The 14,459-nt window shown below is 51.2% G+C and overlaps 1 protein-coding gene across 2 annotated transcripts in view; it reads right to left on the bottom strand.

The window, feature by feature from the left end:
- Nucleotides 1-7,362: 7,362 nt before the first annotated feature.
- Nucleotides 7,363-14,459, bottom strand: part of SHROOM3 (shroom family member 3) — a 185,162-nt gene continuing 178,065 nt past the window's right edge. The window contains exons 10-11 of one of the 2 annotated variants that reach the window (XR_004645988.1): nt 12,125-12,227; nt 7,363-7,427 (exon numbers count right to left, since the gene is read on the bottom strand). Coding sequence is in view for 1 of the 2 variants with exons in the window: in XM_034772747.1 (XP_034628638.1) it covers nt 12,201-12,227 (27 nt within the window). In the remaining variant the exon portion in view is untranslated. Of the gene's footprint in view, nt 7,428-12,121; nt 12,228-14,459 lie in introns of those variants that run through there. The other variant, XM_034772747.1, reaches the window with a different exon arrangement.

Genomic DNA, 14,459 nt, shown 5'->3' with positions numbered 1-14,459 from the left:
GCTGTGGGGAAGGGTGCTTTCAGGCTATTTCTGGCCCATCCAAAACCGAGAAGCACTAGTAAACTCATGAGCAAACCTGTCCCTGTGAGATTTCCAGCCTAATAAGACAGACACAAGGGGATCAGGTATCAGAGGGGTAGCCGTGTTAGTCTGGATCTATAAAAAGCAACAGAGAGTCCTGTGGCACCTTTAGGACTAACAGATGTATTGGAGCATAAGCTTTCATGAGTGAATGCCCACTTCGTCGGATCAGATGAAGCCTTGTCAAACTGGGTGCTTATTCCAGCTGACCCTGCAAACCTTTGGGGTTCCCCCATCACTAATTGGCATGCTTGGTAAGAGTTAGAAGGGGACGCGACACTGCTCAAGGAGGGTGAGTATGCATTGGCATGCATGATTGACATGCTGGTATGTGCTGTAGGCTGTTTCCCTTGTGTCTTTCTAAACTACCCTCTCCTGGGACTCAGGTTCGTTGACACTATTTTAACCTATTCCCCAACAATCCAAGAAACTGGATTTACTAATCCAGGCACAGCTACTGGGCTTGATTTACCACTGCAGTAGCCCTCAAAAGTGTTGGCACATTCTTGAGATCACACAGTTTGTGCCAGGCCAAGATAGGTAGGCCTGGTACAGGGGCACTGTGCCGCTGTGGAGTGGGGGTTGGGGAATCATCTCCAAAGGTTGCTCTGTGCTCGTTCCTGGCCTCCACCAATGGGCCACTGATTCTGTCCCATTCTTCACTGTGCTGAGTCCTATCTCAGCCCCCAAATCCTGCTGTACAGAAACACGAAGGGACCTCACACAGCTGGACTCTGCAGTGCACAGGAGATGCAGCTCACCCATCCAAGATCCCCATATGCTTCCCTGCATCTCCACAAGGGGCAAATTAACCCCTCTTTGAAAAAGGCAAGTTGGGACAGCTGCACCTGCAAAACAGATACCGGGGCTGGCTCTTTCTAGCTGCTTCTGCCCCAGGCCTGATAGGTGAGTTCCTGTGTCATTTATCCATGCTGCCAGGAGCTGCTGGTGCACAGGTCAGAAACCATTATATATCAGGGTAAAAAAGCTGGACAAGCAACAGGATTTGCACAAGCTGGATCTATGCTGCGGGGGCCAACTACCAGCAGAATTCAATGCCAGGTGACACGGGGGAGGAACAAATCAGGAACCAGACCTGTGAAAAGGGACAGAATACCTTGAAAGAAGCTGGAGCCTGGGTAAGTGCAATAGCCTGAAAGCAAAGAGGCCTTTGGCTGAGTGGGCAGAAGTAGCGCCACATTCCCAACCAGGGTGGGTGAAATGCAGCATGAGACTGTTTGCACTGCCTCCAGGGCCCTCCGCCACTGCAGAGGAGGAGTAACGTAACTGAAAAATGAACGGCCAGTCCTAGAAATATCAGCCACCCACTCGCCCTGTTCCTTGGCCTCCTTCCACTGCTGCTCCCTGACAATCCAGTGTCGCTCGGCACATAAGTTCTCATGTATCAATTTAACATCTGATAGCCAGGGCCGATGCAAGGAAGTTTTGCGCCCTAGGTGAAACTTCCACCTTGCACCCCCCCCCCCCCCCGCCGTGGGGGGGCCCCCCCCCGGCACCCCCCCCCCCCCCGGGAGCCCTGCGTCAGCTCCCCACCCCAACTCACCTCTGCTCCGCCTCCTCCCTGAGCATGCCGCCCCCGCTCTAATTCTCCTCCTCTCCCAGGCTTGTGGTGCCAAACAGCCGATTGGCGCTGCAAGCCTGGGAGGCGGGAGAAGTGGAGCGGTGACTGCGTGCTCGGGGAGGAACGCTGTAAAAAAAAATCGGGGGCACCGCTTTTTGGCGCCCCCAAATCTTGGTGCCCTAGGCAACCTTAATGGTAGCACCGGCCCTGCTGATAGCCTTTAGCTCAGTGTTTCTCAGACTTTTGTATTGGTGACCCCTTTCACACAGCAAACTTATGAGTGTGACCCCCCTTATAAATTAAAAACACTTTTTTTGTATTTAACACTATTATAAACGCTGGAGGTGAAGAGGGGTTTGGGGTGGAGGCTGACAGCTCGCGACTCCCCATGTAATAACCTCGTGACCCTCTGAGGGGTCATGACCCCCAGTTTGAGAACCCCTGCGTTAGCTGCTGCCGGATGGTAAGTGGGAATGTCTGTGCAGTGGCAGTGACATTGGGCCGGAGAAATGAGTGCCTGGCATTGGCAATTTGAGACAGGGCCGGCTCCAGGCACCAGCCCAGCAAGCAGGTGCTTGGGACAGCCAAGGGGAAGGGGCGGCACGTCCAGGTCTTCGGTGGCACTTCGGCAGCGGGTCCCTCGGTCCCTCTCGGAGGGAACGACCTGCCACCAAAGTGCCGCCGAAGAAGAAAGCGGCACGGTGGAGCTGCCGCTGATCGTGATCACAGCTTTTTTTCTTTTTTTTTTTCCCCGCCGCTTGGGGCGGCAAAAACCCTGGAGTCAGCCCTGGTTTGAGTGAGACAGGCAGTTGTGTCTGGCTCAATTCTGCTGATGTGACACGGCTCTGAAAGAGGGAAGTCTCTCCCTTGCAGCTCCCCGCTATTTGGGAGTTGGGGGGAAACTTATCCAGCAGGGTGAGGGACTTATCCAGGGAGGGAAAATGGTTGAACGCTGGTTCTGTTCCAGCCCAGCTCAGATGTGGGTGACTAAGCATTGTCATTACAAACCACTGTCACAAATCAGTCCCTTCCTTGGCAGTCTAAGCAGAGAGGCCAGTGGCTGAATGGGCCACGGACCATATAGGAAAGTCAGGTCCTGAAGTTTGGATCAGATTCTGGATATGAACTTCCCCTTGGTTTAGACCATTTGAGAGAAAAGAGCCAGTGGCCAAGCTGAGATCAAGTTTCAAACAGGCTTGTTCTGAACCAGGATTTTGGCTCAGGTCTGTTTCTGATGGAACCTGAACTACGGTGTCTCTAGAAGTGACCCCTGCAGTTGAAGGTTCGGACATGGCAGTTTGGGGAAGCTGGCACTGTTCTGGTCCGTTCCCCATTTGTGTTTCTCACAGGGATTTTTGGATGTCTTGTTCCTATTCACCCACCGAGAGCTCATGTTGTAGGCCTCTGAAATGACCTGTCATCAATTATGGAAGTCAACCAACTGAGCAAGTCTACTTTTGATGGAGTTTCCTTTAGAAAGTCAGAGAGTGCGTTATGCTCTTGCATAGAGCGACGCACGCAGGAAAAGGAGGCTATCTGGGAAATTTTCAACCACAAAGTTTCTCAACAAAAGCCCCCAATGATCACTTACATTGTTAACAAAAAGTTTTTCCCTTTTCTCACTGGTTCTGGCTGGCTTTTCATGCGTCGCTTTGGCTAACTCTGAGCAGAGCAATTTGAAGCAGCATGCTGCTGAAAATGCTGATGGCTCTCTGTACCCTCCGTGAGCACTCTGCTGGAGATGAACTGGTGGCAGCAGTGGTGTGACATCGGGGGAGAAAAAAGAAAAGTTTAGACATGGCCTACGGGTACGTCTGTCTTACAGCTGGGGTTGTGAATGGCTAGATGTATCCACGCTAGCTGTACTCTAGCTAGCTTATTAACTACAGAAGCGAGGAAGCCACGGTACAGGTGCGTCTCCACACGCTGCTGTTCACACCCTGGCTGCAGTGTACATGCACCCTCTGAAGCCCACTCCTTGTTCCTGCAAAGCTTTTAGCCCTACCCGTGGCTTTCAGCCCCATTCCTTGCAGCGTCCAGACTGTCTTGCACTGATGAACTTGCAGATAATGCCTGGAATTGTTAGCAGAATGGTATTGTTGGCTGATGACGCCGTGCAGTGCTACCTTTGCTCATTATCCTGTCCTGTCTCAACGCGTGTCAACAATGTCCTTCTGCAGTCCGGTATTCCCAACAAGAAGGGACCGGCAGCACTTAGAATGAATGCGCCTCTGCTCCGCGGCTCAGCACAGAGCTCCAGAACAGAAAAAGGCCAGTGCATTAAATGGCAGGGCCCCCAGCTGCTGTTATTTTTCATTTCGTCTCTGGAACGGGTTAACGTGCAATCCTTCCACAGAGTCATTTCAATTTTCCTTCCCCAGTTTCCTAATTCCACTGGGCCGGCTGGGGTGGTGCCCACTCAGGGGCAGTCAACTCCAAAAGGACAAGGGTTGCCCCCTGCAGAAAAAGCCATTTTTCTGGCCAACTTCCCAAGCTCTGCGGGGATCTTGGGGTTCCTCTGGAAGGGACACGGGGTGATCCATACAGAGCCCTTGTACCTCCACAGTGGCATCAGCCCCTGCAGTTCTGCTCCTATTTCCCAGCAGCAGGTTCACTAAGGATTCTCCTAGTCCTAGCGCTCTCCTGGACGCAGTTTAATTGGATGAGCCTCACAGCTGCATCACAGTTCCAAGGATTCTCTCCTGAGCACAGGGGGGTGAGACATGTCCCCCGGTCCTGCCTGCAGCCTGCCAAACCCTGACCCACAGGGATCCCTGAACTCGTAGCAATAGGACGCTATTGCAGGGGTGGACTGGGATGCGTGGGATGAGAACCTGCGCATTACTCCCTCTCTTCAGGCATGGATCAAAAGGCAGTTATCTGGCCCCCTGTTACCGAGACATGCGCCCAACTCCCACGCTTGGCTTTCTTTCATCCCTCTGCTCTTGTGACCCCCACACCATCCTTATTTTTAACTTCCTGTCTCCACATTTATGACCTCTTGAATTTCATGGCCCGCAGCCAGAATCCTTGATTCTTCCCAGCATCTGTTTAAACATCTTGTTTCCTGGGGCAGTGCCCTTTGGAACGCTGGCCCTTGGCAGCCCTTTGTTCCAAAGCTGCTGTCACACATCCTCGGATGGCTGGTGTGTGAGCCAGGCCATGCTGGATTACGTAATATGATTATATACATATTGTAGAGCATTTTCTGAGGTCAGGAATAGGCTTTTGAAAAAGCTCCTATTTTCAGGTCTATTTGCATTCATTTGCTTTCGTGATAGGCCTGAAAATGGAACGTGTCAAATGGGCTCGTTCAAAGAAACGTGTCCTACAATTGGCGCGTGTGTTGACTTTTATTTATTTTTCTCTGGGAGCGTGTGTGCGCCTCTGTGCACATGGATAAGATTTCCTTGAAATGTTTCAATGCAGACTATATTTCTGTAGCGATAAAGGCGTCAAGGCCAGGTTCTCCCTTATGATCCAACCCTACAGCTGGTTGAAAAATTGAGAGCGGGGGGGAAAAGCGGGAGTCACCAAAGAGATCAAAATTGCAAAGTTGTTTCCATCTACCAGGGTTTGGATCCAAAATTTGTGGGTTATTTCCTTTCATTTCAAAACTTGTTGCTAATTTTTTTTAATCACTCATGTTATCAAAAACATTCTCAGACTGGTCACCGACACTTTGCTTGCTCTGGAAACTGAGTTTGAAAAAATCCCAATCAGTTCTATCCGGCCCCTTTTCCCTGCCTGGGGTGGCACAAAGGGGCTGGATGCCGGCTATAAACGGCCAGCAGTGAATTCTCCTTGTGAGGAGGAACTTTCCCCCGGTCTAATTCCTATAGAGGTGGCTCCCCTGCACCTGTCACATGGGAACACTAGGGAGGGGATGTGTTTGGGATGGGCCAGAGCACTGGTGCTATAATGGAGGTTGGCCCGACCAAGAGCTTAATCCTGCTCCGTTCAAGTCAACGGGTGTTTCAAGCCCCAAATCAGGGAGCTGTAACTGACTCCTTGACAAGGACTTTTTTTTCTACCACGAGCAACACAAAGGAAATCAAACCTCAAAAACCTGTGTGAGGTCTGACCCGCTTTCCCCTCCCCAGCTGCAAAGGAGAGATAAATGGGGCTTGTTGTGCCCTTTATTGTGTCTCTGTGATAAGGCTGAAAGGGTTATTCAGACATGGGAGGCTTTCCCCCCCCGCTTGTGTTTTTACATTCCCAGGCTCTGATCATGCCTGCGCTGTCTTTCCTGAAATGCTCAGTGGAGGACTAGCGGGCTAGGGGCCTTCTGACAAGTGAAATATGACCAGCTGAATGGAGAAGTGAGTTTTATTAGAGCCAGCTGCTGGTGCTTTAACTCATGTGTTGTGCTCAGAGCAGGGCACGGTGGCATGGGGCTAGTCTTACGTAAGGGCAAGCTGCTCTGGGGAGGAGCTCTGACTTCCAGGTAGGACCTATTCCTAATGTTACCGGACACCGCACCTTGGATGTGATCCAACACCCACTGCAATCAATGGGACCCCCTTCTCCTGGAGGCATTGGCTCAGGCCCGTAATGCACCTCTCCGACTGAGCAGCGTCACGCGTTCTGTAGCTGACACAAGCGAATATTTCTGGCTGTCCTCCAGTCCTGCTGAAAGCGCTCAGACACTGTGGAAGGTAATGCAGGAAATAACACTTTCGGCTTATCCGTCGTTACGGTTGTGCTTCTAATCCTTGGGGATGGAATTGTGCAAATCTACAGCTATCTTCCTGTAAAGCATCCAGCTATTCTTAGACTAACCGGGGGGGTTGGCTCTGTAGAGAACTCCTTCTGAATGGCAAATGCTGATTGATAAAGAGGAGCACAGGTTGTATTTCCTTTGCTGGGGAATGATCTGCATTCTGGTTCATTATCTTAGCTCCTGCTTGAGGATTTACACCTCCTGAGAAGCAGAACAAGGGCCAGACATAGGAGGGCATTCCTCAGAGGCAAGCTTCCTCCCAAGACTGCACTGAAGCAGGAGTAATTTACAATTCCCCCCACCCCTCCTTTTCAGAGTGCACCATATTTTCCCCATGTGCAGCCAGCCAACCAGCTCTGCTGGCCAGTTAGGGTGACCAGATGTCCCGATTTTATAGGGACAGTCCTGATTTTGGGGTCTTTTTCTTATATAGGTTCCTATTATCCCCCACCCCTGTCCCGATTCTTCACACTTGCTGTCTGGTCACCCTATGGCCAGTGCACGGAAAGGGGGAGGCGGAGCCCTAGTTCCACCCCTCCCTTGCTCCCTATAACAGCATCTAGCCCCTGTGCTGCCCTAGCACCTAGAGCTAGGTAGCCCCGACATGGTTGGGCATGAAACGAGGGGTCAAAGGTGATGGGGGGAAAAAAATCTCATTTCCTCACTCCCCTCCTCCAGACCAGCTAGTCACAATTAACAAGTCAAATCGAGCCTGTTCAGTCCATACCCAACATTTATGACGGAAGGACCAATACCTGCTTCCTATTCAAAACCATGTGAAGCCGCTGGAATCACAATGGAAGCTAGTTCAGACTCTGGCCTATGTTGTAGAAGTTTATCACCTGGAATATTCCATTGTCATAGCTGTAAATTCTATTGAGCTGCAAAAGACACACCAGATTTTGTGGTCAGATGTCTTGCGGACCAGGCTATGCAGTTCTTATAGGATTTGTCAATTACAAGGTATCTGTTACTTATCATTTCTATTGTGGTATCACCTCGGAGCCCACGTCATGGACCAGGGTCCCATTGTGTTAGGTACTGTACAAACACAGAGCAAAAAGATGGTTTCTGCCCCCAAAGAATTTACAATTCAAGGATAAGCCAAGCTACAACAAGCGTATACAGAAGGATGGAGGAATACCAGGAAACAGTGAGATGATACTGGTCAGCATGATAGTCTGTGGTGTCAGCACACCAGCTGCCTAACCAGTGTTGAGTTTATTGCAGGCATCATGGCAAAAGAGAGCTTTAAGCGGGGTTTATTTTCCTATGGCTTGGTGTGCTGCTTAAGGAAAGAAAAGCTGACTCATGATTTGGAGAAAGGTTTAGAATTACACACAGTGAGGTGTCTAAGGGTATGTCTACACTGGCAGAGTTACAGCGCCGGCAGTTACTGTTACAGCAGAGAGTGCTGAAGGGAAACTGCTGTTGTGTGTTCACACTGTCAGCTACCTGTGCAATAGCGTGTTCACACTTGTAGCACTTGCAGCGGTACTCAGAGGGGTACGCTCTGGGGCATAGCTCCCCAGAGCACCTCTTCCTCTTCTGCCGCTAAGAGTTGTGGGAAGGTGGAAGGGGTCATGGGGCATGCTGGGTCCTGTCCCAATGCCCCGTGATGCATCGCTTCGCATCCCAGCAATCTCTGTGCTTTCATCCGCATCTTTCAACGGTTTGTGTACTGCGCGCTCTGCTTCTTCGGTCTGCAGGAATGGATCCCGAACTGCTGACCAGTATGCTGCTCGCTCTCACTAACACGTCACGAGTGGCAGTGGAGTTATTCCTTAAATTACAAAGGCAAGAGGAGTGTGACATTGATCTTGCCACGCGTACTAGCTACAACATGAGATTGCTTGTGGCATTCACGGAGGTGCTGACCACAGTGGAACGCCGCTTTTGGGCTTGGGAAACAAGCACTGAGTGGTGGGATCACATCGTGATGCACATCTGGGATGACAAGCAGTGGCTGCAGAGCTTTCGGATGAGGAAAGCCACATTCATGGGACTGTGTGATGAGCTCGCCCCAGCCCTGCGGCGCAAGAACACGAGAATGAGAGCTGCCCTGCCGTTGGAGAAGCGGGTGGCGATTGCACTGTGGAAGCTGGCTATTCCAGACTGCTACCGATTGGTCGCTAACCAGTTCAGAGTGGGAAAGTCGACTGTTGGAGTCGTGTTGATGGAAGTGTGCAGGGCCATTAATCGCATCCTGCTCCGAAAGACCGTGACTCTGGGCAACATGCGTGACATCGTGGATGGCTTTGCACAAATGGGCTTCCCTAACTGCAGAGGAGTGATAGATGGCATGCACATTCCAATTCTGGCACCAGACCACCTAGCACATTAATCGCAAGGGGTATTTTTCAATGGTTCTCCAGGCGCTTGTGGATCACCTTGGGCGTTTCACGGACATTAACGCAGGTTGGTCCGGAAAGGTGCATGATGCATGCGTCTTTTGGAACACTGAGCTGTTCAGGAAGCTGCCAGCAGGGACTTTCTTCCCAGATCAGAAGATTACCATAGGGGAAGTCGAAATGCCCATTGTGATCCTGGGAGACCCCGCCAACCCCTTAATGCCGTGGCTTAAGAAGCCATAAACGGGGCACCTTGACAGCAGCAAGGAGCAGTTCAACAACAGGCTGAGCAAGTGCAGAATGACAGTTGAGTGTGCTTTTGGCTGTTTAAAGGCCCGCTGGCGCTGCCTCTATGGGAAGCTGGACCTGGCTGATGACTATATTCCTATGCTTTTTGCCGTGTGTTGTACGCTGCAGAATATTTGTGAAGGGAAGGGTGAAAGCTTCACTCTGGGCTGGACTACTGAGGCTCAGTGCCCGGAGGCTGAATTTGAACAGCCAGAGACCAGGGCTATTAGAGGGGTGCAGTGCAGGGCCATAAGGATCAGGGATGCCTTGAGGCAGCAATTTGAAGCTGAAAGCCACTAATATTTGTTGCTAGGCTCAGGATTGCAGTGCTTGTAATGCTAAGAGGTGATTGTGATTGATGCAGCCGATGCAATATGAAGGTTCAAGATAATTATTGCTTTGCAGGGCTCTCTTTGCTTTCAATTAATAGAATAAAGATTTCATTAAAACCAACACAATTATTTTATTAAAAAACAACAACTGGAGGAGAGAATCAAACAAAAAACCGTACTAGCACTGAGGGAGATGGCGGAAGGGAAGGTCCCAGGAAGAGGTGGGGTCCCGGGATGGCTAAAGATTTGTGTATGTCCAGGGATCATATCCAACCTTCTCCTTTGGAGTACAGTGCAACGGGTACTGAACTTCAGCAGGGCCAAACTGCAGAGGGACAGAGTTTGAGTGGAGTGGGTACTGGGAGTCCGCAGTGCTGGACTGTGACGGGGAGGAGTGGAATGCCGTGGGAACAGACTGGAGCCAGGAGGTTGATAAGAGTGTGTTGGTGGTGTCTGCGGGGTACATGGGAAAGAGTTTTGCGACAGCAGCTGCAGGGGAAGGTGGTCACGCAGCTGCTTGGTTTGCAGTGCTAGTATCGCCTGGCATGTGTCCGCTTGGCGCTCCATAACGTTTAAGCCGCTCTGCATTCTGGTGCGCCGCGCTCTCCTTTCAGTCCGTCTTCTTGCTGTCCCACCACTCCTTCAATTCCTAGTTTTCAGCCACGGAGTGCATCATAACGTCATGCAGAAAGTCCTCCTTAGTTCTTCATGGCCCCTTTCTAATTCTGCGCAGCCGTTCAGCAAGTGATAAAGAGGGAGGCTGGGCTCCCAAGGTCATCTCTGTGAAGTTTAAATGCAACATTTTACAGAAGCGGTATTGTTTGCAACACAGACAACACCTGATTCAGTGCTTTAAAACACAGCCAGTACTCACACACCTGTCACTAACTGGCTGATCCCAGGCAAGCACACATGAGCCACAAGACCCCCAAAATGGTGAGTAGCCACGGGGCAGGGTAAATCAGTGTTCCCCAGACCCTGCTGTACATGGGGCATGGGGCACTTGGGGAGAGCCAGCGCTGTAGGTAGGTCCTGATAATCACTCCTGTCCCCACACTTTCCACAGGAGGTGATCATTATGGAAGATATCTCACTGCTGAGGGTGAGCAGGGAATCAAGGGAGGGTCTTCTCCAAGCCTGCGGCTTCCGCCCTGGCCCTTATGTGGCTCGCCTATGTGCAGCAATGGTCCCCCCGCCCTGTGACGGCAGAGTGGCGCGGGAAAGTTACCCTTAATGGGGCAAGAAACAAAGCAGCTCTGCCAGAGAACCTGTGGTAACGGATTGCCCAGTATCTCCAGGAGAGTTTCCTGGAGATCTCTGAGGCAGATTCTAGTGAAGTGAAGGAGTCAATCAACACCCTGTTCCACCGCTCAGACTAGACATGTGGTTGTATGTGCATCATACAGACACAAGCCTGCTTTCTGCAACCCTCCTGCCCTCAACAACTCACCTCAGCGATTCCCAAAATCAAATCCACTTACCAGGGGCCTCCTCCTGTTTGCACTTCTCCAAGCTCCAACAGCTGTGACTGGCTAGCCGCCTCTGGGGTAGAGAAGAGCTCCTGGCTGCATGCATCTCTGACCTCCGAGTCATCCTCTACTTCTGGGTTCCCCTGCCCCACCACAGCCTCATCCAAGATTTCCTCCTCCTGGCTCGGTCCACTCTCGACTGGCACAGGAGCCACCAAAGTATCTACAGTGGCCTTCGCAGTGGAGGTGGGGTCGCCACCGAATATCGCATTCATCAATTTGCAGAACTGGCAGCTCGTGGGCTCAGCACCGGAGCAGCGGTTTGCCCCCCGTGCCTTGTGGTCGGCGTTCCGCAGCTCCTTCACTTTGACCCTCCACTGCAGTGTGTCCCAGTCATGGCCCCTTTCTGTCATGCATCGTGAAATCTGTCTGTAGGTATCATCATTCCTACAACTGGAGCGCAGCTGGGACTGGGACAGCCTCCTCTCCCCAAATGCTGATGAGGTCCAGCAGCTCGGCATTGCTCCAATCAGGGAATCGCCTGGTGCATGGAGCAGGCATGGTCATCTGGAAAGATGCTCTGAGACCACTGCACATGTCTCCGAGCAAACAGGAAGGGGACTTTCAAAATTCCAAAGGAATTTAAGGGGTGGGGTTCACGGTTGGTCACCTGAGGGCAGGCCAGTAGAGTTCAAACTGATGACCAGAGACTGTAATCCCGGTACAGAAAGCTGTATGGCTCTCATTGGGGTGGTATTTTTTACAGCGCTGCAACTGCGCGGTTTCTGTGCACTAAGTGGCTTGGCAGCGTGCACACCTCGGGAGTTACAGCACAGAAAGCTGCTTTACTGCGCAGAAACTTGCCAGAGTAGACAAGGCCCAAGAAACAAAAGCGCACAGTCCATTTGCCATGGGAAAATAAAGGCTGAGGGAGTGCTTGGCAGCTGCAAATTTATTAGGTGTGCAGAGAGGTTCTAAAGTTAAAGAAACCCCAAAATAACGGTGACATCCACAGTTCCTGTGGGTTGCTAACCCCTTGTTCTGATTAGCAATTCTGTCGTGGGGGATGGGATTTAAACCAAACCCGTGTCAAGCTGGGTCAATATTAAGGAGGGAAATTAAAAAAAAAAAAAAAAGAGGAGGGAATTTTTCAGTATCTTGCAGAATAAGAGCCAGTCAACTCCTTTCACCACCAGTGAGATACTGCAGAAACTGCCTTATAATTAACCTGGTGTAACAGGGTAGCTCACTCTTTAAGGGCTGGAGCTAACCACCCCTGATTACAGAAGGAGCCATACCATGGAGCGACCAGGGTGATTGTCCTGGGATTGGAGACTGCTAGGAGCCAGCAGGCTCTAGCCAGGGTCTTGGGAGTTAGGACGGAGGCAAAGCAGGAAAAGCCTGGGAGGAGAAAGAGAAACTTCTGGTTAGCGTGGAATCCTGGCTGGCCTAGAAAACGTGATTTGGGATGTTGGTGAATTTAATAAAGCAGAACCCGAGAAGGGATTGGAATGGACAAAAGTGGGTTTTGAGTTTATTGAACAGGCCAAGAGAGGAAACTGAGGCAGGAGGGCTGTAGCACGATCCCCAACCCCGAGGGGGCCGGCCTGGTTACATCTGGAATGAAGGTGTCCTGCTTCTAACACAGGGGGGAGGTGGCATGTTGGCAAATCCTGCTCCGTCACAGCTGGGCAGCCCTGTTGGCCTCAGCCAGGTTTCACGGGGGTGAGTCAGAGCAGGAGCTGGCTTCTGAAAATAACTCTCTCCTCTTCATTAGGGATTACACAGCCTGCTGAGGAAAAAGGCCTCAGCCCTGTCTACACGGTCTCTCGTTATTTCTATTGCAGTAACACCAAGGTGCCCCAGCTGAGATCAGGTGCGAGGTGCTGCACATAAACATAAGAGACAGTCTCTGCCCCACAGTCTAACTAGACAAGACAGACAAAGGGTGGAAGAAAGGAAGGATTAATTATTATGCCCACTCCACGATGGGGAATTGGGGCACAGAGAGGTATTGAGTGAGAAGAGTGCTAAGTGATTGCTCCAGATCACCCAGGGAGTCTTTGGTAAAACTCAAAGACTAACAGATTTATTTGAGCATAAGCTTTCGTGGGTAAAAATCCTCACTTCTTCAGATGCATCTGAAGAAGTGGGTTTTTTACCCACAAAAGCTTATGCCCAAATAAATCTGTTAGTCTTTAAAGTGCCACCGGACTCCTTGCTGTTTTTGTGGATACAGACTAGCACAGCCAACTCCTGATATTTGGTAAAACTGGGACTTGAATGCCACTCTCCTGAGTCCAGTGCCTTTAGCTACAAGCCCAGCCTCACCCTGCTGCTGCAAACCCCACCGGGGCAGAACTGCAGGCTGACTGTTTCCTAGTGCTCACAAGGCACCTGTGACGAGCTAAGGGAGTAGAATTCCCTTTGTTACTCCAGTTCTAAGGAGCCGCCGAGCCGGCAGCCACCCCCCTCAGCGCAGCTTGTGAAGCATGCCAGCCCCACCCCAGACGTGAACAGATGCAAGGGAGGGTGCAGCTTCTGCAAACCCATTTTTTTTTTTTTTTTTTACAAGGAACGGGGCCTTTGTCCCACCTTCGTTGTTTCTTTTTCAATTTCAGTCAATTAATAATTTAGAAAAAAATGCAAATAAACAAACAAGTGGTGCTGCGTGTGGGCGCAGGACAAAGCAACAAAGCTGGGCGTGGGTGCCGGGGAAACAGATGGAACCTCTGAGGGCGGCTGCTCATCTCGGATAATGGTGATAAATACTAATAGTATTTAGTGATAAATACCACCTAGCTCTTATATAACACTGCTCAGCAGCAGCTCTCCAAGCGCAACCCCCCCCACATCCTCCCCAAGAGCTGCCTTGTGGCTCCACATGAACCCCCCTCCAGGCAGTGGCTCCACGAGTGGTAAATGGTGCAAGGGGCCCTTCCGAGCCGGCCCCTCAGAGAAGGGGCTAGGGGGCTGAGGCACAGTCCCAGGAGGTGAGCAGCAGAGGGAGCCCGGAGGGCGCGGGGAGGCAGCCTCCATTTGGATGGCTCTGGCATCCAGCAGATTCCTCTGAAAGCCGCAGGTGTGTGGGGATCTGTGCATTGGGGGGGCTGAATCTCCTGTTCCCCTTGCCCCTGAGGAAACACTCAGGAAACAATTTGCCTGAGGGAAATCCTTACTAGCCCTCTGGTGGGGACAGTTTGGGCCTTTGGGGAGGTGCACAGAGCAGTATCTTAGGGCCTCTGGTGTCTTCAGTTGTGTTGATGTGAGGACTGAATTTAGTGCCACACACAGTGGGAATGTTGCATTTTTCTCCCTGGCAGCAATTGTGGGTGGTTACTCCAGGCACCTTTGCACTGAGGCTTCTTGCTGCAAGGGTGTTACGAGGGGCTCTTTATTTCTTCTCTTTGCCGCTCTGTTCTCCATATCCCCACCCAGCTGGTGTTTGCTCTGAGAGTGACACCTATTGGTCACAGCCAGCAGCAACAGAAAAGCTTCATCCACTCACTGCTGGTGGGGCTTCAGAGTAGCAGCCGTGTTAGTCTGTATCCGCAAAAAGAAGAACAGGAGTACTTGTGGCACCTTAGAGACTAACAAATTTATTAGAGCATAAGCTTTCGTGGACTACAGCCC

This window comes from Trachemys scripta, chromosome 5 (assembly GCF_013100865.1).
Source record: "Trachemys scripta elegans isolate TJP31775 chromosome 5, CAS_Tse_1.0, whole genome shotgun sequence".
In the NCBI taxonomy this organism is placed as follows: Eukaryota; Metazoa; Chordata; order Testudines; family Emydidae; genus Trachemys; species Trachemys scripta.
The sequence above is the reverse complement of the archived record's forward strand: the minus strand, read 5'-3'. Positions and strand labels throughout refer to the sequence as shown.